Source organism: Benincasa hispida, chromosome 11 (assembly GCF_027475165.1).
Source record: "Benincasa hispida cultivar pf3 chromosome 11, pf3_genome.v1.1, whole genome shotgun sequence".
Classification (NCBI taxonomy): domain Eukaryota; kingdom Viridiplantae; phylum Streptophyta; class Magnoliopsida; order Cucurbitales; family Cucurbitaceae; genus Benincasa; species Benincasa hispida.
Window position 1 is genome coordinate 10,307,151 of NC_143488.1, and position 25,873 is coordinate 10,333,023.

Consider the following 25,873-nt stretch of genomic DNA (forward strand, 5'->3'; position numbering starts at 1 on the left):
TAAGCATGCATGTTCAAGGATAGAACTTAGGATTTCAGAAAACTACTTTTGTAGAATCACCTCAATTTAGCAACTCCTTGGCACAAATCTAATCACGAACTTAACATGGACTACTGTAAGAGTCTTCTCCACTATTCTTTGGTCTTGGAATAGGTTGTGAGACCCAATTTGAGAAGAAATTGAAGGTAATTTTTCGGGTCTACAAGAATTTTAGGCTTTAATGTCGGTTGAAAAAAGTGAAACTAGATGTATAATATCGTTAAAAAAAAAACAGATCAACATTAAAGATCCCCATTTATTTTTTTTAACTTTAGTGAAAAATCTCTCTCTTTCATTTCATTACCTTCCTTCTCTCTCTTTTCTCACTTCCAAACCCTCTCTTCCCCTTAAGCGTATCAATCATATTCAGCATTCGTGGGTTGTCTTTGTGTTGTTCGTGTACAGATCCGACGTTTGCGGGTTGTCATCATGTTGTTCGTGTGCAGATCAGGCTGTGCAGATCGTGTTTTGGCAGATTCGGCCGTGCAGATCACGTTTCACCTGCAGATCCAACGTTTACGTGCAAATCTGACGGTCCAAATCGTGTTTCACGTGCAGATCCGACCATGCAAATCCAGCGTTCGCGGTTCTTCTTCCTCATGAAAACGTCACTCCATTTCCTCTGGAACCAGATGCGACCAATCGGAGTCCAATGACAACCGCACCAGTAGTCAGACGCCATGCCGCCATCAAGAGCACTCACGATCAGGCTCGTCCACGTCAGATGCATGCCCAGCTTTGGGTTCGCATTGCTGTGGGTTTTTGCTTGGGTTTAACGTGCGTTCTGGGTGCAAGTAGTCCTCCTCCATCGCCGTTTCGTGAGGTCGCCACCGGTGGATCATCAACTGTGCCAACTGGTGAGTTGTAACATAATCAATGAGTTTTTTTATATGCTTGTTCGGGTGATTTTAATTTCATGTTATGGGTTGGCCTCATGTGATTCATTTTTGTAATGTTTCAAGTTAGGATCAGAGGTTTCAACCAATTTTCGGCCACTATCCAGCAGTTAATAATCGTGTGGGAGAATTTTTAATAAGGGAAAAAATGGTTTTGTCTTGCTAAGCATTGTGTGTTTCTTGGGATGTTTTGTCTCTGATATGGTTATGTATTTGTGCTTAGGTGTGGGCTGTTTTGGTGAAGTTGAAGATCAGAATTAAGACTAGGGGCAACGGTTTCCAAGTGTACTGAGGTGAGCATTTATATTGATTTGGAACTACGTCTGAGGTTGGAGGTGGTTGGTTGGGTTCTAAAATAAAAATCTTGCATTTAAATAATATAGTTCAAAATGGTATTCTAGGCTAACTTTATAGGTTAGAACTGGAATATAAAGTTAAAGAAAAAGAAGAAAACAAAGAAGAGCTCTCCACCTTTTGTTTTAGCCCTCTTTAAATTATAATAATAGGCAATAGATGTGGAACTTCAGTGCAATGACAAAAACATTATAGTATTTCTTAAGAAAGAATTACTATGAACATTAAAAACATTCCATCGTCCTACTACAGTATTTTATCAGCTTTGATAGTGCCACAACTCTCTCTATTTATCCTAATTTTACCTACTTTGAACTTCTTATATCGCAATATATTTACAATAAAACAATTCAACTCCATCTTATCTGTTCTTTTCATTATTGTTCTTCAGCTAATGAAACAAAGACAAAGTGGAGAGGGAAAGTAACATTGGCGAGGAAGTTGGGTGGTCAAAAAATGTAGAAGTGGCAAAAGTGAATCCAAAACTTCCAGCAATGAACAAGAAATTCGAGATGATTCATGGCTTGTCATCTCTTGCTAATATTATGGCATTTGGTAGTCTTGCAATGCTCTCCTGGTATTTGGCAGGTAAAATTAATCTGTAATTGAAAAATTGTCCTTCCCTTTTTAAGTGTATTACTGTAATTTTACATCCATTAAGCAATTGCCTAGGGTGAATTTTGCTTATTTCAAATATTGGAATTTGAAAGTGTTTTTAATTTAAGTTGGTTCATAATTAGTTATTTGAGTTGAGAACTTATAATAGGTCTTTGTTTAGTTTACTTGAGTTGTCATTGAATACAGTTGATTAGTTTTTAACAAGTTTTATTGGATTTGTTTTATAAAGTATTGAATATTCGTTTTTTGAGAATTTTGGTAGTTATGTTGAGAAGGTTGTGAAATATTATTGGGAGTGTGTTTCTTTAAATAGGTTCAAGGTAAATTTTTGGTTTTGTTGTGGTAGCGTTATTATGCTGTTGAAAATTTTCAAAATATAAGAGTAATAAACTTGGTTTCTTAATTGTTTGAGAAGCACTTTTAAAACGCTTAAGTAAATAGAATTCTACCTGTTCGAGTATGTTTTCTTGCGTGCTAACATGATCCTTAATTTACTTATTTGTTCAAAGTGTTGTTTGTTTTACTTATTTGTTCAATTTGTTGTTTTATCTACTTCGTAGGTGGGAGAATAGTCCCATTAGAAAACTGGAAGGCATCGTTGAACACTATTCATTTATCTTCAGCTTATTTTTAATCATTTTAACCATTTTGTAATTCATTATTTTGAAATTCTTGTGTACAAGTTAGCATGTATACTCTACTTGTTCAATGTAAATTATATATGTATACTTCATAGTTGATAAGTTAGAATTTGTCATCTAAACCATATGAAGTTAATTTGGATACAAAATATATTTTATCTTGGTTTTGGAGGTAAATTATTATCTAATTCCTATTTTGTGACTTATTGGAGATTTGTGAAAGCAATTAAGATTTTATTTTGTGCATGTACAAGTAAAAGAGGAATATTACTTATTTGGATGTGCGTAAGCAAAAAATAATAATAATAATATATATGTGCTTTTTTTTAATAACAAAACGATGACAAACATTTAATATCGGATAATTATTGGCAGAAAGTAGGTTTTAAATCGACAATGAAGATGGTGTACAATGTCAGTATTAAACTAACATTGAAGATAATTGGTACTGGAATTTTGGTCAGCTATAATATCGGTTTAAAGCATTAAAGACAATAGATATTAAAGACTTTTTATAACACGATCTTCAATGTAGGTTGTCAACCGACATTAAAGCCCAAAATTCTTGTAGTGGATTTTGAGAGCTTTTTGGTGTAGGTACATAAGAACAATTATTCTTCAATCCACAAATTTGCATGGTCAACTAAATAACTAATTATTCTTCTATATATATAGAAGAACTACATGCAAATAAGTAGGGGTGTTCATAGGTTGGGTTGGGTTAGATCTAGGGATATTTTAGGCCCAACCCTACTTTTCGGTTTGTGTATTTTTCGAACCCAAACTAACTCTTGTTAAATCATGAACCCAAACCAAACTAACACGTAAAAAATGGGTTGGGTTGGTTCAATTCTATCGGTTCTCTTAAAAAAAAAGCTTGAGAGGATCTTAGTTCTTTACTCATGATCTCATATAGAAAATATTAAGTACCCTATTAATGTTCAAAGATATGAATCAACTATATAATATTCATTGACGTAAAAGAAACATATATGGAATCAAATTAAAATACTATTCACCAATAAAAATGCTAACATATAAGATTCCACAATAACAATATCCAAAATCTATAATAACAAAACAAGTCTCGAAAATTCACAAGAAAGACCATAATATCTACAAAATTCAAAATAAAGGCAACAATGTTTTCAAATATCTACAAAATCCATAAGTAAGACTATAACGTCTACAAAAGTCTTCAAAATCCATAAATACATAGTATCCACAAAATCCACTGAAAAGAGCAATCCATTGAATTTTTTAATAACAACCAATAGACTTGAACGATCCATTCATGATCCTGACAAAACTTGCTCCTTGAACCCTAAACAATAAATTATATAAGAATATTATCATAATTTCAATATATTAATATAGATTATAGAGTAAATATATAAAAGATAAAACTACTTGATAAAACTTGATTATAAGTTTCAAATTCTTTAGTTTGTGGAGTAATATCTAATAACATTGACTTCACACGTAGCCAATTTTGTGTACATATTAAAGCCTCCATCTTAGGACTTAAAGCTTCTAAAAGAGTCAAGTATTCTACCTCCTGTACTAAATGTTGATTCAGAAACAACTGTTGACCCTAGTACGTTAAGACATCTCGAGCAACTTGTGATAAGAATTTGTATTTGGGAGCATTTAATTTCCATCAATTCAAAATATCAAAATTTTTTGTCAGATCCTTGTTAGGTTCTAACAAATATCTCTCCACATCATTTCTTATTTTATTCAAAATTTTCTCTTTTCTTCTTCGTTTGTATTCCAACTGTAAATACATTTCCATTTCATCACAATCCTCACTTATTTCAACTATGTTACATGATTGTTCAAAAGCATGACCACTTGAATCACTTGTCTTATAAAACTCATGTAATTGCATCAAACTAACATTCACCTCATCAGTCATTGTTCTAGCAACTCCATCCCCATAGATACTTATGAAACAAAAGGACACATAATCCCACTTATATCGTGGATCAAGCACAATAGCTAGAAATAATACTTTGTTCATCTTGTCAAGAGATCCCCAATACTTATCAAATTTCATTCTCATATTGGAAGCCATAGTATATATCACACTATTTACATTTTCGCTCCAACCTATTAAACGTCGTTGAATCCCATCAAGTTCATGAAAAAAATGTATTAAAAGTGATATAAGTTGAACCACTAACCTTCAATGTAAGATCATAAAACATCTTAAAAAATTTAACAAATGTTCTAACATGGTTCCAATCGGCTAAGGTCGGTGGTCTCTTTCTTTTCTTTCCATTCTCATCTTCAGTAAAGTGATGTACAAAATCTTCATCCTCTTCTTCTAAGCATTGAAAAGCCTTTTCAAATTTTAAATCATTATCAAGCATCAAATATGTTGAACTCCATCTTGTAGACACATCCAGACAAACAAGGACTTTAGATTCAATCTTTTAATGTCCAACACACTTTAAAAATTTTTTAACATATCTTACAACATTTCGTACATTAGCTATCGAATCAAGCAATTCTTTCAATCCATCATTGACAATCAAGTTCATAGTATGAGTACAACATCTCATATGCAATAATTCACCATCCAAAATAAGAGACTTCCAAATCTTTAGTTTTCTCTTTATATATGAGATTGTCGAATCATTTGAAGTTGCATTATCAACAATAATTAAAAAAAACTTTATCAATACCCCAATCCAAGCATTCAATTACTTTACCAATTGTCTCTCCTTTATGATTAGACACTTGACAAAATTCAATATTCTTTTATGTAAATTCCAATCATAATCAACAAAATATGTTGTAAGAACCATGTAATTTAGAACATGCATCGAGAATATTTATAGGTGGTGATTCATTCTTGATCAACTCATTGTTTTCCATCTACAATATTAACAAATAAAGAAAAACAAAAAAAAATTGTGAACATAGGTGAACGGTGAACCATCAACCAGTGAGAAATAAATATACATAAAAAAAAAAAAAAGGAAAAGAGAGTTTAGAGGATAACCAGTAACCAAAGGACAATGACTGTGACTGTGATGGTGTGAGGTTTCAACATGAAGATGACAACTGACAGGGGAGAAAGAACGAATAGATGGCGAAGAAATGACCGTGAAGAAACACGATGACGATGGAAAATCAAGAAACGTAAAAGAAAGAGACGTGAGAGAAGAAGACATGAAGAGATGGAGATGGAAATATGAAATGATTGAACTTTGAACTTTGAAGCGTGAGAAATTGGATGGGATTCAGGATTAAGGAATATGAAACACAAACCTATAGAGACGAGAAATTGAGAAGACGGACGAACACGAAACGGCTGAGAACTTTGAAGCGTGAAGGACCGAAGATGAAAGGAATCCCAATGGCTGAACTTTCATCCACGTTCGACATTCCTCACGAACTCTAACAGCAACGTGTCGAGCACTCAATCGGCGTCTCTGATGCTGAAAGGAAAAAATGGAAACGTGAAGCGTGAACTTAAGGTGAAATGAAAAATCTGAAATGGTGAAACCCAATGGCCGACCTATAGGCTATAAAAATGGGCTGGGCGTTGGGGTATTTGGGTCGGTCCTGTTCGACCCGACTTTCTACCCTATAAACCCATGAGTCAAACCGATCTACTTAGGTTTATTAAAAAAAATCCAAACCAAACCAATTTTTTTAACCAACCGAAACCAGTGAATTGGATTGGGTTGCTTGGTCTTTTTGGGTCTTCGGTTTTTTTTAACACCCCTACAAATAAGTTTAACAAAAAATTGACACCAAATCAGAGTTAAATTAGTGGGATTATGTGTTCATATTAGTGGTAAAATATGAATTTTCCCACTAACCCTTATTTCTTCATTTTAAATATGAAATTCAAAAAATCAAATTTAGAATGAAATTTGACATATTAAAAACTGAATTTTACAAATTCAATTTTCATATAAAATTAAGTTTAATAAACAATTTTATATAAAAATAATTTTACCTTATTAATAAAACAATTTAATTAATAAATTAATTTAATATAAAATATTAAATTAACTAAAATACTTATCCCGAACATGAATCCTCATTTGTGCAAACAATATTTAAATCAATTTTAAATATTTTATAACTCCTCAGATTGTTTAATTCGATAATTAAACACCAATTATATATCATATATAATAAACCCTAATCCAATTGAGTGTTTCAAATTCTTTCGACTTACTATTCCAAGGTTTAGTTCGAAATGAGCTAGTAGGAGGACTTAATGGACCTACAGATCATGAACTCCAACGATCTGAGATTAACCGACTAATCTCACTAACCCAATTAACCAACATTCATTAACTACCAGGACACTCTACTAAATCCCAATAGTTGCACTTTCCTCACTATATATATTTCTGTTCAATTGATTTAACCATAATTAGTAAGATGATCCTTCACAGGTTGTGTTGTAATTAATTGGGTCAAAATTACTATTTTACCCCTATAATTACATCTTGCTTCTTATGTCCCACTGATTCTCTAATAAACAATTGGTTTGTAGTTCAACCACTGACTCAAGTCCATCTCAAGCTTTAGAGAGGGTGGAGCCCCTTGTGCAAGACCAGGAGTCAGTCCTTAAGAGAACAACCTATCTACTAATCTAGGGTTGACAAAAAAACCCGCGGGGGTGGGTCCCCACCCCGTTCGGGTCGGGGATTCCCCGGTTTGACCGAGAATGGGGTCAAACTGGGAAATTTATTCGAGGCCCCTTCCCGACGAGGACAGTATCCTCGTCCAACCCCGACCCCGACCCCGATTAATCCCTGACCCCGAATTTATATATATTTAGAAATTCTATAAACTTATTAATTTGTATATATGTAATATGTTTATAAAAAGGCCCAAAATGAAAAAGTAAAAAGCCCAAAAGCCTAAAATTAAAAAAATCCTAAAATCTTCTCCTCTCCTCCTTCCTTTCTGCCAAAAATACTAAATCCGTAAAACGATCGTAGCCTACTGCCTGCCCGTCGAACCGAATCCAGTTCCCTCCATTGCTCCAGGTGAAGTCGTGAAGAGTCTTTAGCCATTGAAGACAGTGAAGACAGCCATTGAAGACAATCAGAGTCTCTTGCCTCTGCATCCGTCCAGTCCGTGTCGACAGTCGGAGTCTCCAGCCTCCGCGTCCGCCCAGTCCGCATTCGTGTCCGCCCGCATCCGTCCACGTCTAGCCTCCGCGTCCGTCCGTCCGGCGCCATTGAAGACTGAAGACAGATCCGCTCCGCGTCCGTCTGCCACTTTCAGATGAAGATATCTCCGACTTAAACTTTTTTTAGATCATGAGTCTTTGTTTTTTTTATATATTTTGACTGTTCTGTGTTGTTTTTCTTTTGAAAAAACAAACTTTGTGCTATTCCGAGAGGCGAAATCTATCATTCAACTTTCAAGACTTCAAAGTTCAAGCCGGTGCTGGTAAAAATTTCCTTTCGTTCTCCTGTTTGGCCGTTTGATATTTTTGAAAAGTATCTTGAAATTAGTAAATAATATGTTTGAAAAATATATTTGTGTATGTTTGATATTTGAATGTTTTGAATTTTAGGCTGAATATGTTTGAAAAATATGTTCGTGTACGTTTGATATTTGAATGTTTTGAATTTTAGGCTTGAATATGCTTGGAAAATATGTTTGTGTATGTTTGAAATTTGAATGCTTTCAATTTTGGGGTTGAATGCTTTGAATATGTTTGAATGCTTTGAACATGAAGTCCAAGTCTAAAGAGGGGTTTTTAAATTAAATTTTTAGTAGGTTGAAAATAATGTCTTAATCACCTTCTACAAATAAAGATTCTCCAAATCCAATTCCAAGTCCAATCCCAGATCCAACCCCAGATTCAACCCCAAATTTAACTTCATGCTCATCGAATGATGATAATTTGAATGTTGATAATTGTGTTATTCTTGATGAGAATATTGAGAAGGGATCTTTAAAGAGGAAATTGACATCGGTTGTTTGGAACCATTTTAAGAAACAAAAAATAGATAGAGTAGACAAGGCGGTTTGTAATTATTTCAAACGAAAATTAGGGGTGAAAGTAAAAATGGAACCAAACATTTGCATGATCATATTAAGATATGCCCATATAAAGGACAAAAGGACATATGACAATCCCTATTGAATCCTAATAGAGAGAAGAACAATACATTGAATTTATATAACTTCGATCAGAAAGCTGCAAAAAAAACATTAGCTAGGATGATAATAAAACATGAATATCCTCTCTCAATAGTTGAGCATGAAGGTTTTAGGGAATTTTGTAATGTCATCCAACCATTATTTAAGATGGTGTCAAGAAACACAATAAAGAAGAAGATTTTGAAAATTTATGAGACTGAAAAGTTGAAAACCATGACATTGTTGAATGAGATCAAAGGAAAGATTGCCCTTACAATGGACATGTAGAACTTCCAACCACCAAACAAAAGGTTATATGTCTGTCACTGCTCATTTTGTTGATGATAGTTGGGTTTTGCAAAACAAAATAATCAGGTTTATATATGTCCTTTCTCCACACACTTCTAAGATGCTTCATGAAGAAATAATGGAATGTCTGTTAGATTGAAATATTGATAAAAAATTGTCATCAGTGACTATAGATAATTGTAGTACCAATGACTCTATGGTTAATATGCTTGTTGATAGTTTGTGTGAAAACTTAATATTGGATGAGAGTTTATTTCATATGCAGTGTTGTGCTCATATTCTGAACTTGATTGTGAAAAATGGGTTGGCAGTGATAGGAGATGGGATCGAAAGAGTACGTAATAGTGTGTCTTTTTGGGTGCATACACAAAAAATGAGAAATTTGAGGAAACTGCTCGACAGTTGAATGTTTATGATGGTCAGATGTTGAGTCTTGATTATTGTACTAGGTGGAATTTTACCTATTTTATGTTAGCCACTGCATTAAAGTACAAAGCTGTTTTTTATCGATTAAAACAACGAGAACCAAAGTATAAGTATTTGCCTTTGGATCAAGATTGGGTATTAGCAAAAGAGATATGTGAGAAACTGAAAATATTTCATCATGTGACTGAAATATTTTATGGATCCAAATATCCTACTACAAATCTTTTTTTCCCAAAAATTTGTAAATTGAAATTGGCTATTTCTGAGTGAACTAATTCTGGCATTCAAGAGATCAGAGACATGACTTCAAATATGATGTCAAAGTTTGATAAGTATTGGAAGAAAATTCATGGGGTAATGGCCATAGCTGCAGTTTTAGATCCACGTTACAAATTAAAGTTGATTGAGTTTTACTTCCTTAGAATTTATGGAGATAGTTTTTTTCTTGAAGTGGAAAGAATTAAAAAAACTTGTTCAGATTTGGAAATAGAATATCGGTTGAAGCATGAAGGTGAAGATGATGATTATCAAGCTAGAAATTTAGATGGAACCTCACAGAATATCGAATTTGATGATTTTAATGATTATGACTTGTTTATATCAAATTCCAATAATATGAATCAGAAGCAACAGTTTGATGCATATTTGGATGAACCTGTCTTACCTCGAACATCCGATTTTGACATTTTGAGTTGGTGGAAAGTGAATGGTGTCAAGTATCCAATTTTACAAGAAATTGCAAGAGACATATTAGCCATCCCGTTATCTAGTGTTGCATCAGAATCTGCTTTTAGTACCTGTGGTAGGATTGTAAGCTCACATCGTAACAAACTTCATCCAAAGACGATAGAGGCTTTGATGTGTGCTCAAAATTGGATTGCAACTGAAGTTTTGACAAGTTAGTTTGTTTATTTTGTTTTACATCCTTTTATCATTTAATATATTAATAAATATTTTTTTTATTACAAATATTTTACAATGTAAGGTACTAGCACGGGAAAAGAAATGGTTACATATTTAGCAACTGTTTTAGAAGATACAGACGATTCTAATGAAGATGGCATGGTGACTAAGGTATGCTCAAGGATTAACATTATTTCATGGTATAGTTTTTTTTTTTTTTTTGCGACATTATTTGTTTATTACATTTTAAATGTAGGAATGAATACAACTAAGGATGTGATGATGCCAAGAAAGATGAAAGATTTGATTGTGAAGTCATCGTTGAAGAGAGAAGGACAAGCTTTATTGAATTTTAAGTTGTAAACTTATTTGAATGTATAAGAGGTTTGTCTTTAATTGAATTCCTTATTCAAACTCTATTGAATTTTAAGTTCTAAAGTTATTTAATGGATTTGTTAGCTTTTAAATTATCAATTATTGTCAATTGTGTTTGTTTCATAGAATAGTCTATTGTTTTTTGTTCATTTGTTGTGCATTAGTCAAATTTCAAATAAAATCACTTGAATTAAAAAATGAGGAATTTGATAAACTTATTTAATGGATTTTTTGTGAACGAATTAAATTTTAATTAAAAAAAATGGGGAATCCCCGCAGAGAACCGCGTAGGAAAACGGGAAATGGGGCCCCGCGGGGACCCCGTTTCCCCGATGGGGAATCCCCGCCCCCGCCCGGCGGGGACGGAGGCGAGGATGGGGGATAATTTTCCTCACAGGGCTGGGGACGGGGGATGTCCCCCGGCCCGGCCCGGCCCCATTGCCAACCCTTAACTAACCCTAGAATTTGGTATAAGCGAATTCTATCTTGTAGGACTATGTCTCTAGCTATCTACCCAGCCTTACCCCTAAAATGGGATGCTTATTGAGTCGGCGATGTTGAGCCACTCTCACCCATCCAGATTAAAGGATAATCCTGAATAAATAGGAGTTCGTAGTTAGCTCAAGATTAAGATCGAGTTACCTAGATCACCGAATTGAAATAGTCAGTCTTACTAGTAAATGGTGTTATAAAGTAAAAGTGATTGTTTCGTGGTCTGGTCTTATACAAAACATATTTTTCATAGGATGCCCCCACTCGCATATCTCTACATGAGTGATTCAGTATCACATCGTTTGTAACACTTTATAACTATTGTAACAATTACAAAATGTACCACATACATAGTGTCCCCAAGATAAGGTATCCAGCCTAATCCCTATACTCAGACAGTTTTTGGTTATTACTCGAACTTGATCCACTTTTATGTCTCCATATAAAGTTCAAATATTCATGCTATAGCCAAGGGTTCTTAGTTTATTGGATTTAGACTTAAAAGGTGTAATTCACTTATTCAATAACATATTTACTGAATATACATCAATAACATCTTTATTGAATAATAGAATATGTTCAATGTTTACAAACCACCAATTTCAAGATATACAACTCAACACACCAGTGGTTAAAGGATTGTGAAAAAAAAACATGGTGCCAAATGAGGTGGTGGTTTGCTCACACTAGGGCCAACCACTCCCGACATGATAAAGTAGCCAGTTTTTGTTGATTGTTTCATGTTGGAAATGGGAGAAGTGGACAGAATGGAGGTAACGGTGGTAGTGGCGATGATGATGGTAAGTGGTCTCAGCCTCGATCTCAATCTTCATTGATAGAAAAAAAAAAGATAGTGGAAAAATGGAAGAGAGAAAGAGAGAAGAAAGAGCCATTATATGAGTGTGGGTGAAAGACCAAAGCTTTGGGCATGGCTTTTAATTAATTATATGAGTTGATAAGTGATGAGAGAGCCCACAAAGTAGTATTTGGAACCTTAGTGGACTTGACTATGCTTTGATTGGTGCTAAGATTTTAAGGTCAAGGTGCGAGTCTTTTGAAATCCAAGTCATTTTGAACTTTACTCCACGTTAGTTTGACGTAAATTTTGTAGTGGGTAGGATGTGGTGGAAAATATATTTCTCACCTTTGCATTTTACATGTCATTAAATTATACATTATTTATTTTAGATGTAATTGTAAATAAAGCATTCTAAAGTACTAACATATATATATATATATATATATATATATATATATTATATTACAAAAAAATTAGCAAATATAACAAAATTTAGATCCATCTTTTAGAATTTATCTCATTGATAGATTTTGTTATTAGCTTAACAATATATTTTTATCATTGATAGACTTATATTAGTGATAGACCTCTATCATAATGATAGCAAAATCTTCAATGATAAAAGATTTCTATCAGCAATAGAAGTTTATCATTTACAGACTTGGATTAACAACAAAATCTATCACTGATATTCTATCATGGGTAAAGTCTATCAATAATTATACCACATATCAGTGACAGACAATCGATGATATGAGATATCATTGATAGATCAGCGATATGAGGTATCATTTAGAGTATTTCATACTTTAGTTGACCAAACTAAACTGAAACAATTTTTTTTTTTAAAAAAAAATGTATTTGAGACCAAACTGACAGCATATATATATTCGATTTAAAGTTTATAGTTTAAAATTATGAGAATATTTTTTTTCTAGTTTAAAATTTATAAAATATAAAGGTTTAAATGATTTTTTTATTTTTGTTCAAGAAAATAGTTTGGAATATTTTTAAGATAAATAAAAAAATTAAAATATTTTTTGTAAAGAATATATCTAATGAATGGATTCCATTTTCCTATACATACAATTCTCATTCATGAAATTCACTCTCACATTTTGTTAATATCTCTCAAACATTTTGGTATGTTCGTTTATTTGTGTCATGTGAACATGATATTAGTTTGGAGTCCCTTCTGATTTTGATTCTCACTTCTAAAAATATGTACAATATAAAAAAGCCATTAAATTTACATTTGAAAAGGATCAAATCCAAGCATTTAGGGGATAATGTGATATTTGGTACTTAGGCCAGTTTTATCGAATTGTAATGAAAATTTATGTAATCGTAATGAAATTTTATTGATGGATCCATTGTAATGAGCCTGAAATGAAAAAGTAGTTGGATTGAAACCAATAATGTACTGTGTATGTTTTTCTCAACAACATCAGAACAGGATTAATTTGAAATTTTTTTATGTAATGATATTTGATATTTCAATAGTCAAAGCTCCATCCTCAGGCCCATGTAGTTTTATCATATTTGTCAGTAATTAGTGCATAATTGATAGTATATTGATATTCTAGGTAAAGGATTTACCATTATATATGGGAAATTAGAACAAAATTGATGTGAATTAAAGATATTCTTTTGGTCAAACGTAGTAAATAGCTCATTCGACTTTTAAATTAAAAAAGTAGCCACTGGTTAGAAATAGTTATGGCATTGCCGACTAATCAAAATTTGGATCGGTAGGTTGGGTCAATTCAATAAGTTTACTATTCTACCAATCTAAATATGTGCGCATATATATAATTATTCATATATTATGTTTTATATACTAAAAAATATATATTTTTTAAATTCTTTTATTAAATATACTTAGATATTACCAACAAGAGCGTAAGCATAATGTTTATACTATCAATTTCGTGGTTTGAGTCATGGGTTTGACAATTGAAGGTAGGGTCAGTCTAATCCAAGTGCAGACAATGCCTTAGGCCCTTGGGCTTAGGCCTAGGTCGAGCTTGGACCTTCACTTTTGAAGGTCAGGTTGGGCTGGGTCGGCCAGGGTGAATCATAACCATGTAAATACATTTTTTTTCCTACAAATATCCCATCCTATTCACTAGGGAACATATAAAATCAAGGAAGCTACCTTCTTTATTAGTGAACAAATTCTCTTACTCTATTAATCATCTAGTTTCCATAATTGTAAAGAGGGTATTTGTGTTTTGATCACTATTATTTTACATTCTCAATTTCTTTACTTCATATCCATAATATCTCTTCCGTAAAAATCACCTAACATTTAACACACTAGAGCAAATACTTCTTATTAAAACAAGTTAAAAATGTTTGTCAACTAAGCTCCCTATATATCTTGTACTTGAAAAAAAATTAAAATTTTCTTCACTTTTTTTCTTTTGCTATACAAATACTTTGTATTAAAACTCGCTAAATTTATATTAGACTTTTAGTAACACAAAATACCTTCTCTATTAAATATAATTTAAATCTTCGTTAGATACCACACAAATACCTTGTATCAAAAGTAAATCTTCATTAATTGAACCACACAAATATCTTGTGCTTTTATTTTAGATGTGTCATATGGAACCTAACCTCAAACCCTTTGAACTCATCCAACTACAAATTGGACTTCGATTTGATTCATCCCCTCGTTTTGAATTCAAGTCCTTGAACTAGTAGCTTTGATTCGTCGATTGTTGTCTCTATTTCAATTTACTCCCAAATTTAGTTCAAAAGCTTGCAAAAACGGGGGAATTTGGTACAAAAACTTCCAAAAACTTTAGGATAATAATGCTCGTCAATGAAGGAAATTCAATAACTTCACTTGTGGCCATAAAATCAAAGATTTTTTTTTTTTTTGTGATTTAATTATATGAATCGAAGTAGCATATTAGTTTAATTATTTTCACATTGATAATTAATTTATAATTTATTATAATATATATAATTTAAAATTTTATATGATTTGAATTTTAACTAATATTATTTAATCTAAATTATTTGATAAAAGTTTAAGAAATATAATTGTTATAAAAAATTTAATCAATTAAAATTTTAAAAAATATATAAAAAATATATTAATATGGAAGGATATTATAATAATATATTTATTTGAATGTTAAGAAAGTAGGAGATTTTTAGAAAAGCTGAATGCAATGTGAGCTCTTACACGTTAATTAGAATTTTAAAAGTGATTCTCATAGATTAATTAATAATTTGATTTACCAAATAACAATTTCGATTGATATTTATTTAATGCATGATATTTCAAATTTATGTTTCCTTTGTTTTGGGAGATTTTATTTTTTTTATCCATATTCCTAATTGAAATTGGATCAATTTTCTATTATATGTCGAATATATTTATAATATATTGACAAATATAAATTTATATGCATGTATCATGGTGTTATTTTTTTGGTGTTTTTAGAAATATACTGAAAAATGTAAATAAATATTGCATATATTGTTCAATATATAAGACTATATATTATACAAATTGTCTTCTTCATGCACTTAATTATTGAATAGACCTATTTTATTTCAAAATAATTCATGTTATATATATCAAATATACTTTGTTTTCTTCATTGAAATTTCTTGTCGATTCTTTTTTTCATTTATGAGGCCAATATTTTTGGATTTTTGGAGAAAGATTTTCATACTCGTATAGGTTTTGGAAAGAAAACCATTTTGAGAAGTTCATAGTCCGATAGAAAACTTCTCTTACATACTTCTTTTGGTAATAACAAAGTTGAGAAGGTACATATGGTTCGACTTTTGTGTAAAATACTAATCCATTAGGTTATTCATGTAAAAAATAGAAAATTTTAGATAATTATATAATTAGATCTATTTATGTAGATTTATGTATAAGAAAGCGGCCCAATAAATTAATATAGCCACGAAAATTAAAAAAATAGAACTATGAAAATATGATTTCATTATATATTCATTTAACCTGATGAAAGTTAAAATTTTAGATTTACTAACGATAATATTTGGCCAATTATGTATATGCACATAGTTTTTGGGGTAACCTCGTAATACACAAATATATTTTAAGAAAACAAAAAATCTAATTTACTCCATTATCATTTAGAATAAATTCTTGTAAAAAGAAAAATCAATATAAATATGATTGAATGACATGAAGTGTGTATTGATCTCGATCAAGAGATGAATAATTCAGATTTTCTAATTTGATTTAAATTATTAAAAACAAGAGAGGGAAAATATCGGGGAAAAAAGTTTACGTATGATATCATTCTTCCCGTTGAGTTTAACACACTTGCACATTGAAAATTCTTCCCTAATTTCCGTAGTTCAACTTATTAATTCTTGATTCTCAAAATTTTAAAAATAAAGCATTGGAATGTTGGAAAACTTTATTTAAATAAATATAATTGTTTAGAGAATATTGCATGTCTTCAAATATTACTTCATTTATTAATTATATATATTTCTTATTTTCCAACTCATTAACTCTGATTTTTCTATGCATTGTATTTCTCAATACATTCTATTGCATTGTATTTTCAATACATTTTTCAAGTTGCAATTCATCAAATTATGATATCCATCGGAGTATAGTTCAATTGACATAAAATATATAATCTCGATTAAAATATTAGAAGTTCAAATTTTCAGACTTTGTTTATTTATTATTGAACTAAAAAAATAATCAAATTGGAAAAGTAATTTAATTTTTATATATTAACCATTCGGTAAGTTCGAAGGGAACTTTTGGTCCAAATAAATGTGTTGCATATCAGCGACCCCTATATTTAGAAATGACTTTTTCCGCTTCCAACTTTCTAACAAGTTATTTATATTTTTATCTTTATACATAAGTGACATAAATAAATAATCTTACTAGAATTATGTAGGTGAAAATTGATACAAAATGTATAATTTTGTTAAACAATTAATAATGTTTGGTAATCATTTAGTCCCCGTTTGATAATCATTTGTCTTTTCATTTTTGTTTTTAAAACTAAGCCTATAGACATTACTTTCACTCTCAAATTTCTAAAATTTGAAAATTAAAAAAAAAGTAGCTCTTAAAAGCTTTTTTTTTTGTGTTTTTTGAATTTGGCTAAGAATTCAACCATTATACTTAAATGCAAATCATTATAAGAAATGAAGAGTAGATAGGCTTAAGTTTTAAAAACCAAAAGTTAAAAATAAAATGGTTACCAAACATGACTTTAGTTTTTGGTTTTTTGTTTTTGAAAATTAAGTCTATAGATACTACTTTCACTTCCAAATTTATTGTGATATCTACTTTTTACCAATGGTTTAAAAGACCAAGCCAAATTTTAAAAATTAAAAAAAAAATACTTTTGAAAACTTGTATGTTTAGAATTTGGCTAAGAATTCAACCATTGAACTTAACAAATATGCAAATCGTAAGAAATGAGGAAGAAATAAGGGAGAAAATAAGCTTAATTTTCAAAAATAAAAAACGAAATGGTTAGCAAATGGAGCATTAATAATGGACAAAAATGTTTGTTTTTCTTATTGAGAATGCTTAATAGTTGCATCGAGATTAGAAATTCCATATCCAAACAAGAAATATTATTAATATGTAGGAGAAGATGAGAGATGTGGAATCGCGGATGACAACCAATCTTATGACGCGGATATTAAAAATAAAATAAAATTATTGAGAAGTTGAAGAACCATAAAAACAAACTGAAACGAAACCTTAAACTTTTTTAAAAAGAGGGAGTTAGTTATGCATAAGGCGGCCAGTAAAGATGAAACTCCAACTTGTAAACCACCGTGATGCCGACGAGATCCACTGGAGATGATGTCACGTAGCCTTGTACGAACAAGAAGTCCCCAGTCCCTCCAACGATAGGGTGGTTGGACGGTTTAACATTATGAGTCCCACCGACGATTGAGAGGGAACCGATGTGGTGCTTCAAACGCAAGCTGATCTTGGCTATGCTAATGCTTTGTAAGCCGTCAAGACCAGAGGTTATGGAGGTTCCCTCCGCCGTGCCCACTAACTTCGATGCTCGGTTGGCACTAGTGGTTAAAGGATCGTGAAAAACAAATATGGTGCCAAATGGGGTGGTGGTTTGGCTCACGCTAGGGCCAACCACTCCCGACACGATGAAGTAGCCAGTTTTGTTGATTGTCTCGTGTTGGAAGAGGGAAAAGTGGAGAGAACGGAGGTAAAGGTGGCGGTGGTGATGATGATGGTAAGTGGTCTCGGCCTCGACCTCCATCGAAAAAGATAAGAGAGAAAAGAGAGAGAGTGTGAAAATGGAAGAGAGAAAGAGAGAAGAAAGAGCCATTGTATGATTGTGGGTGAAAGACCAAAGCTTTGGGCATGGCTTTTAATTAATTACATATACGAGGTGATAAGTGATGAGAGAGCCGACAACATAGTAGTTGGAACCTTAGTGGACTTGACTATGGTTTGATTGGTGCTAAGTTTTTAAGGTCAAGGTGGGAGTCTTGTGAAATCCAAGTCATTTTGAACTTTCCTCCACGTTAGTTTGACGTAAATTTTGTAGTGGGTAGAATGTGGTGGAAAATATATTTCTTTCCCTTGCATTTGACCTGTCGTTAAATTATATATTATTTATTTTAGATATAATTATAAATATAACAATCAATCTTAAAGTATTAGCATATATATTACATTACAAAAGAATTGACAGATATAATAAATTTAGATCTATCTTTCGAAGTCTATCTCACTGATAGATTTTGATATTAGTTTAGCAGTAGATTTTCTTTTTTTTTTTAATCATTAATAGAGTCATATTAGTGATAGATATCTGTCACAACGATAGCAAAATATTTAGTGATAGACTTCATCACGAAAGGACTTCTATCAGCAATAGAAGTCTATCATTTATAGACTCGTATTAACAATAGAGTACCATTGATATATATCATGGGTAAAGTCTATCAACAATGATACCACATATTGCTGATAAACAATAGTGATATGAGGTATCATTGGTAAATCAACAATTTTAGGTATCATTTAGAGTATTATTTAGGGTATTTTATAGTTTGGTTGATCAAACTAAATTGAACCAAAATTTTTCTTTTAAAAAGATGTAAAAGTTTATATATAACTTAAAATTTAAAGTTTATAGTTTAAAATGATGTGAGAATATTATTTTTCTAACTTAAAATTTATAAAATATAAAAGTTTAAATGATTTTTTATTATTTTTTCAATAAAATAGTTTTGAATAGTTTTAAAATAAATAAAAAATTAAATATTTTTGTAAATAATATATATAATGCATGGATTCCATTTTCGGCTACATACAATTCTCATTAATGAAATTCACTCTCACATTTTGTTAGTATATCTCTCACATTTTGTTAGTATCTCTCTCACATTTTGTTTGTTCATATATTTGTGTCATGTTAACATGTTTTTAAGAATAGAATGAGAACATATAACAATATTAATTTGAGTCTCCTCTAACCTTGATTTTTATTTCTAAAAAAAATGTACAATATAAAAGCCATTAAATTTACATTTAAAAGGATCAAACCCAAGCATATAGGGGATAAAATGATGTTTGGTACTAAGGCCAGTTTTACCAAAGCATAATAAAAATTGGTGTAATCATAATGAAATTCCATCGATAAATCAACTGTAATGAATTGAATCGAAAAAGTAGATAGATTGCTTTAACAGTAAAACTGTCAAAATTCATAATTTTCCTTTCTAACAGTAATAAAAATGGTATTCGTAATAGTAACAGTAACAAAACGATGTAATTTTCATATGAAATTGGATTGAGCATGCTCTGCTCGTCAATCAATTTGTTTTTTATTACAGATTTGAAGTAGGTCTCATGTGTCAATAGAACACGTATAAACAATGTCAAAGGTAATAAAATGAAACCGACTTTTTACATTACTATTGATTTATTATCTTTTTATTGAAATAAATGTGGCCTAAGTGAAGTCAATAATGTACCGTGCATGTTTTTTTCTCAACAACAACATAATATGGATTATTTTGAGAAATTCTTATATGATGACATTTGATATTTGATATTATAATAGTTAAAGGGCTCGAACCTCAGGCCCATGTAGTTTTATCATATGTATTAGTAATTTAGCTCATGATAATTTTTGGTATATTGATATTCGTACATAATGGATTTTCCATTATATATGGGAAATTAGAACAAAATTGATGTGAAACATAGTAACTAGCTCCTTCGACTTCCAATTTAAAGAAGTAGCCGCTCGTTAGAAATAATCATTGCATTGCCCACTAATAAAAATTTGGATCGGTATGTCAGGTCAGACTAATGAACTTATTATTGAACCAGTCTAAATATGTCATATATTAAAAAAATAAATAATTCTGTTTGAAAAATATACTTAGATATTTAGTAGTTTTTAGCTATTTATTTTTTTAAGTGTTAAAAAGTAATAAATTTTTTAAGACAATTAAACACTAAGACCTTATATTATTAATAATTTTTATCCAAAAAAAAGTAATACAAATATAAAGTAAATAAAACAAAATACAAATTTAGTAAATTTTAATGACATTTCCTTAAGAAAATCTAAAATATACAATAATTAATAGAAATAATCATGTAAATAACAGTAATTACACCATCATTTAGAAAAATAGCAAAAGGTGGAACACTTTTGAATTATAGCAAAACGCATGGAAATCATGTGAGTCAAACTATTGGAAATCCTAAAATGCCCTCATCGTCTCTTTTAATTGCAGTGTAATTTATTCGACATTTGTATTAATGAGACTGTAATTAATTCTTCAACTATATATTCCAAACTAACTTGATTATTTCATGCGGATAATTTTCCTTCAATCTCGGAATTTAACCGTTGTTATGAATTTATATATCAAATTTAATAGTTATTCTGAAATTTATTTTTTTATTATACTTTTTATTAATCTTAATTAAGATCCACAATTTTAAAATACTTTTGAACATTATATTTATTATCCTTTTGTTTCAAACATAAAATATTAGAATACAACACGTAGCCCTACATTTCTTCATCTTTGGACATTTTCTTCTTATGGCTATTGAACGATTAAGAGTTTTGTTCGATGGTAAGTGGGATGAAAATAACTACTATCATGACCTCCGATTTATTGAAGTTTTTGTTTCTTCAAACACATCTTTTAAACATCTTGTCGATCTAATCCAATCTAAGGTTTTTCCAACTTGTGAATCTATTGAATGAATATGTTGTTGTAACTAAATATATTTTTTTAATACATGTTAATTTGTCCATCTATTATTATTATATTTTATATGTTGTTCCTCGTACTTTTGTAATATTTAGTTACACTGTAATTATCACTATTTAACGTTTTCACATCTCTTTGTTACAACATAATCATATATAGCTGTGTATAAAACATTGTTTTTTAAATGTATACGACACTGTAATTATTACTACTTTAAGATTTTTCACTTCTGTCATGATATTTGTATTTGTATCTTAGGGAAGACTTAAACAATAAAATTTTTCTTGTTTTATATTTTCGCTCAAGGAATCTATGAATAGAGTTTTTTTTTTCCTCAATGGTTCATATTTTTTCTCATTCATTCAATCATGATATGTATTTGTTGATTGTATTTGTACATAATTTTAAACGACGTGCAATGTTATAAAATATTGGCCATCATTCTAAAACTATAATGATATGTAGTTATTTGTCAAATTATATTCTTTAATTTAATTAGCAGTTTTGACTAATTGTTATTTATCTAATCCATGTCAACTTTTTATCAATATTTAGGAATGACAACATATGTAAAGAGAATTACAGACTTCAATTCGCTTTATTGGTAGGATAATTAAAACAAACAAAATAAAATGACCATAAAATGCATTAACTATAATTAAAAAGTCATTTAAAACATAAACTAAGAGGTTGGTCTAAACAAAAAACATAAATTTAGAAGTTTCTTCATAGGAAACTTTAATCCAAAACAATATATTCATTAGTGATCATATTCTTTTATGCTTGACTCAAGTGAAGGTCAAAGGATGGGTCATTCTCGTCAACATATTCTTTATATTTTTATGGCATTTTGCCCTTTACTATATCAATCCATATAGCATATACCAGTAATTGGGTATTTGTAGCATCCTTCAATGAAGTTGATTTTGCAGCTTTACGTCGATCAATTTCCTCTCTTCCCTTCTCTAATTCTTCTATAGTCGTCTCCAACTATCAACAATAAATAATTAATTTATTTAGTATAATTTGTTATTTTTTTCTAGAGTATCATTTATATACAATTACATTTTAATTATAAAAACTTACATGATGATTTGTGTTGACTTCAAGTTTGGGTCAATCATATTCAACCTTCTTTTGACTTTCTATTTTCAACAAATGGAAATTATTTGCTAGTAGAATACAAAGTCTACAAATTTAATACAGTGCTCCATTATACTTTACATGTTTATTCTTGTGCGCTATTGAGGCTTGCACCCCAGATGAATGAAATCTACTGGTTGCATAGATTGATGGTCTAACACTTGCATCCTATTAGTAGGTAAATAAAAGTTTTTATTAATTTTACATTTAGTAACATGTTTAACCATACAGTTTTTGTTTTACTTAGATTGTCATTCCAAATTGTTATTCCAATTCCATTTTTGTTAGTAAATGTTAATAAAATTGTTAATAAATATTATGGTTTGCTTCTCTTTTACCATTCCTTTAAATAACAAAAACAAGACATTGTTTTTAAAATGGATTCATAGTTTAAGTTAGTGATCCCATAAAAATCAGACAGATCTTATTTAAAAAAAAAATCAAAACAAATATTAGGTATTTTGAATATAAAAAATCTTGCATGTAGTGAAGAGTATGTATGTCGAACCTTTGTTTTTAGCATAGAAGATTTCAAGAACAAAGAGTCTTCGTCAAATCCTAATCCATTAATTTGTTTAGTTCGAACACCGTATACGGTCAGAACACCTCCTATCAAGGACCGGAGCAGAAGTAACTCCAAGAGAATGATTGCATGAAGAACGGGTGGAGCACCTATGGACCTCCAAGAGCAGAAGCTTGAAGATGGAAAAGTCGGAGCAACTCCTATCGACGACCAGAACAGGAGCAACTCCTAGAGAATGATTGCATGAAGAACAGCCGAAGCAGCTATGGACCTCCAAGAGTAGAAGCTTGAAGATGGAAGAGAAGAAGTTTGAAGATGGAAGGATTGGGAAGACGAAAAGTTAGGATGGGGAAGAGGGAAAGTTCATGGAAAGAGAAAATGACAAGAGGAAAAGTTGGCTGTAGGGTTAGGTTTTTTGGGAAGATAAATGTGCATTGTGTTTTAAAAGCATGTTGGTACTTTTAGGTGGGTAGAATTAGAGTGTATCTAAACTTTTGTCTTATCAAGTGTTGTATCTATGTGGTAGGGGTAGTTTGGGCTTTTAAATTTTTTATTTATTATTTATTTATTCTGGTTTTCTATTTTTATAAATGGAAAGTACGTTTGCTAATTGTCCAAATGAATTAAATTATGTTATTTTTCTTATTACCCCTAATTAATATTCAATGAGCTGATCCAATAAATCGGCCCAAGCTCAACTTAAGCTAAAAAAGCAAAGTCCAAAGGTTGAGTCATGGGCTTGTAATTGAAGGTTGAGTTAGCCTGATCCAAGCGCAAACAATGTCTTATGCCCTTGGGCTTAGGCCTGGGTCAAGCTTGAGCCTTCACTTTTTAGGACTGGGTTGGGCTGGATCGGCCCAATGATGAAGTTGAATACATTTTTTCCTACAAACATCTCATCTGGAAGGGCTAACGAGAAGAATAACGGATTTTAACTTTTCATTTATAAAAATAGCAAAATGGAAAATAAATTAAAAATAAGAAAAACGAATTTATAAAAGTCTAAACTACCCCCAGCTACACAAATGAGATTACAATTGACTTATTAAGAAATATTCGTAATTACATTGTAATTAAAACTAACATCTAGAGACTATCAGTTGGCTAGGCTCTAATCACTACACCGACCTCTTCTCCAACCAAGTTATAGCAATTTTTATCTCCGAAATTGGCTTCTCCGTTAACAATGGTGCGATCGTGAATAGAATCATTGTCTCTAAATCTATAATTGCCACATAATTTCCTATACTCTACTCAAAATTCTGAAAATCCAAGAGGGCATTTTAGGGTTAAAGAAAAATTAATTACACTGTAATTCGGATGGGTTTTGTAGTCATCAAAGATATTTTGAAAGGTTTTGGCAATACTTCCAATGAGATATTTATGTGACCTATAAATACAATGTAATTAGTTTTCAAACTACCCCAACAAATACACTAAACTTAAAAACAAATACACTGCAATTGAAAATCACTCAACCAAACCATCTACATCGCTTTTGAACTTACCCAAAATTCTGTAATAGTATTTTTACCAAAATATTAGTTTAGAAAGTGAGGGCTGGACTAATAAAAACTTTATCTAAATAATTGCATTCATGAAGAAAGAAACCGATTTAGATTAGAGTATGAAAATCTTAATTAAAAATTGTCAATTGAAATTACTAACCAATTATGATGTGACATTGATTTCAATTATGGGGATCTCATGAATAGAAGAGAAACAAACAATATTTGAGGATGGTACATCCTTCCTTAATCAAATCAGTCAAGGTGGGTATAAGACCCCCAAGGCAAACAGGTTAATACCAACATCGTCTATATGCTTGGCCTATCTTTTCACAATGGCTCGATAGGAATCACTTTAGAAAGAAGAGACTCTACGACTTAAACTATTGGTTGTGGCCGATTAAGCCGAGTCACTCATCCTGTAAAGTAGACTTGTCGTCAATTGTCTTCAACGATTCTAATCACATTAGGATTTGACATCGTTGTCTTCCACGATTCTAATCGCATTAGGATTTCTGCAGCCATCCTAATACATTGTTAACCGAGAAATTATACATTCAGAAGTTAGAAAAACCTTAGATTGAATTAGATCGATAAGATGTTTAAAAGATGTGTTAGAAGCAACAGAAACTTCAATAAATTAGAAGTCATGATAGTAGTTATTTTCATCCCACTTACCATTGAACAAAACTTTTAATCATTTAACAGCTATAAGAAGAAAATGTCGAGAGGATGAAGAAAGCTTGGGCTATGTATTGTGATTTAATATTTTATGTTTGAAACAAAAGGATAATAAATATAATGTTCAAAAGTATTTTTAAACTGTGAATCTTGATTAAGTTTAATAGTAAGTATAATAAAAACAATAAATTTCAGTTGGGATAATTAATATAATATGATAATTTAAATTTTAAATGAAGATTTTAAAATTAGTTGTTGTAGAAGATTTGAAAATTCAAAATAAGTATTAAATTTGATACATACATTCATAACAAAAGTTAAAATTGCGAGATTTAAGGATGATTATCCGCTTGAAATAATCAAATTAGTTGCCATTGAAAGCTTGTTGGAATATATAGTAGGAATTAATTACAGTCTCATTAATACAAATGTTGAATTAATTACACTGTAATTAAAAGAGACGATAAGGGCATTTTAGGATTTCCAAAAGTTTGGCTCACGTGATCTCCATGTGTTTTGCTATAATTCACTCTGCTTTTTGCTATTTTTCCAAATGATATTATAATTACTGCTATTTAATTTTTTTTGATTTTGATAGAGGGGGATGGAGAAAGTGGACAAAACAGACTCGCATTTCCCAGTCGAAGCCTAAGGGTAAGATTTTCTATGGCAGATGCTTTTGAATATTACTGCTTTCTTTATTATATGCTTTCCTGGAGGACTATTATCATATTCTTTCCCAAAAAGCGAGGACGTTGTCTTTGGATAAGTGC

The 25,873-nt window shown here is 30.9% G+C and overlaps 1 protein-coding gene and 2 long non-coding RNA genes across 3 annotated transcripts; 1 reads left to right on the forward strand and 2 right to left on the reverse strand.

Moving 5' to 3' along the window:
- The first annotated feature begins 294 nt into the window (after positions 1 to 294).
- Positions 295 to 2,725, forward strand: LOC120092014 (uncharacterized). Its single transcript, XR_005485884.2, has 4 exons — positions 295 to 896; positions 1,159 to 1,228; positions 1,681 to 1,877; positions 2,468 to 2,725. It is a non-coding gene; the product is annotated as an uncharacterized LOC120092014 (long non-coding RNA).
- Positions 2,726 to 3,591: 866 nt separating this feature from the next.
- On the reverse strand, positions 3,592 to 6,060 carry LOC120091580 (uncharacterized). The gene is made up of 2 exons (XR_016524304.1): positions 5,828 to 6,060; positions 3,592 to 3,872 (listed from the first exon to the last, which is right to left on the reverse strand). It is a non-coding gene; the product is annotated as an uncharacterized LOC120091580 (long non-coding RNA).
- Positions 6,061 to 17,575: 11,515 nt separating this feature from the next.
- Positions 17,576 to 18,357, reverse strand: LOC120091700 (dirigent protein 2-like). The gene has a single exon (XM_039049810.2). The coding sequence runs from the start codon at positions 18,323 to 18,325 to the stop codon at positions 17,756 to 17,758; it is 570 nt and encodes a 189-aa protein (XP_038905738.1). The 5' UTR covers positions 18,326 to 18,357; the 3' UTR covers positions 17,576 to 17,755.
- Between the last annotated feature and the right edge of the window lie 7,516 nt (positions 18,358 to 25,873).

Excerpts from the sequence above, each read along its gene's own strand:
- LOC120091700 (XM_039049810.2), bottom strand. The coding sequence starts at position 18,325 with ATGGCTCTTTCTTCTCTCTTTCTCTCTTCCATTTTCACACTCTCTCTC.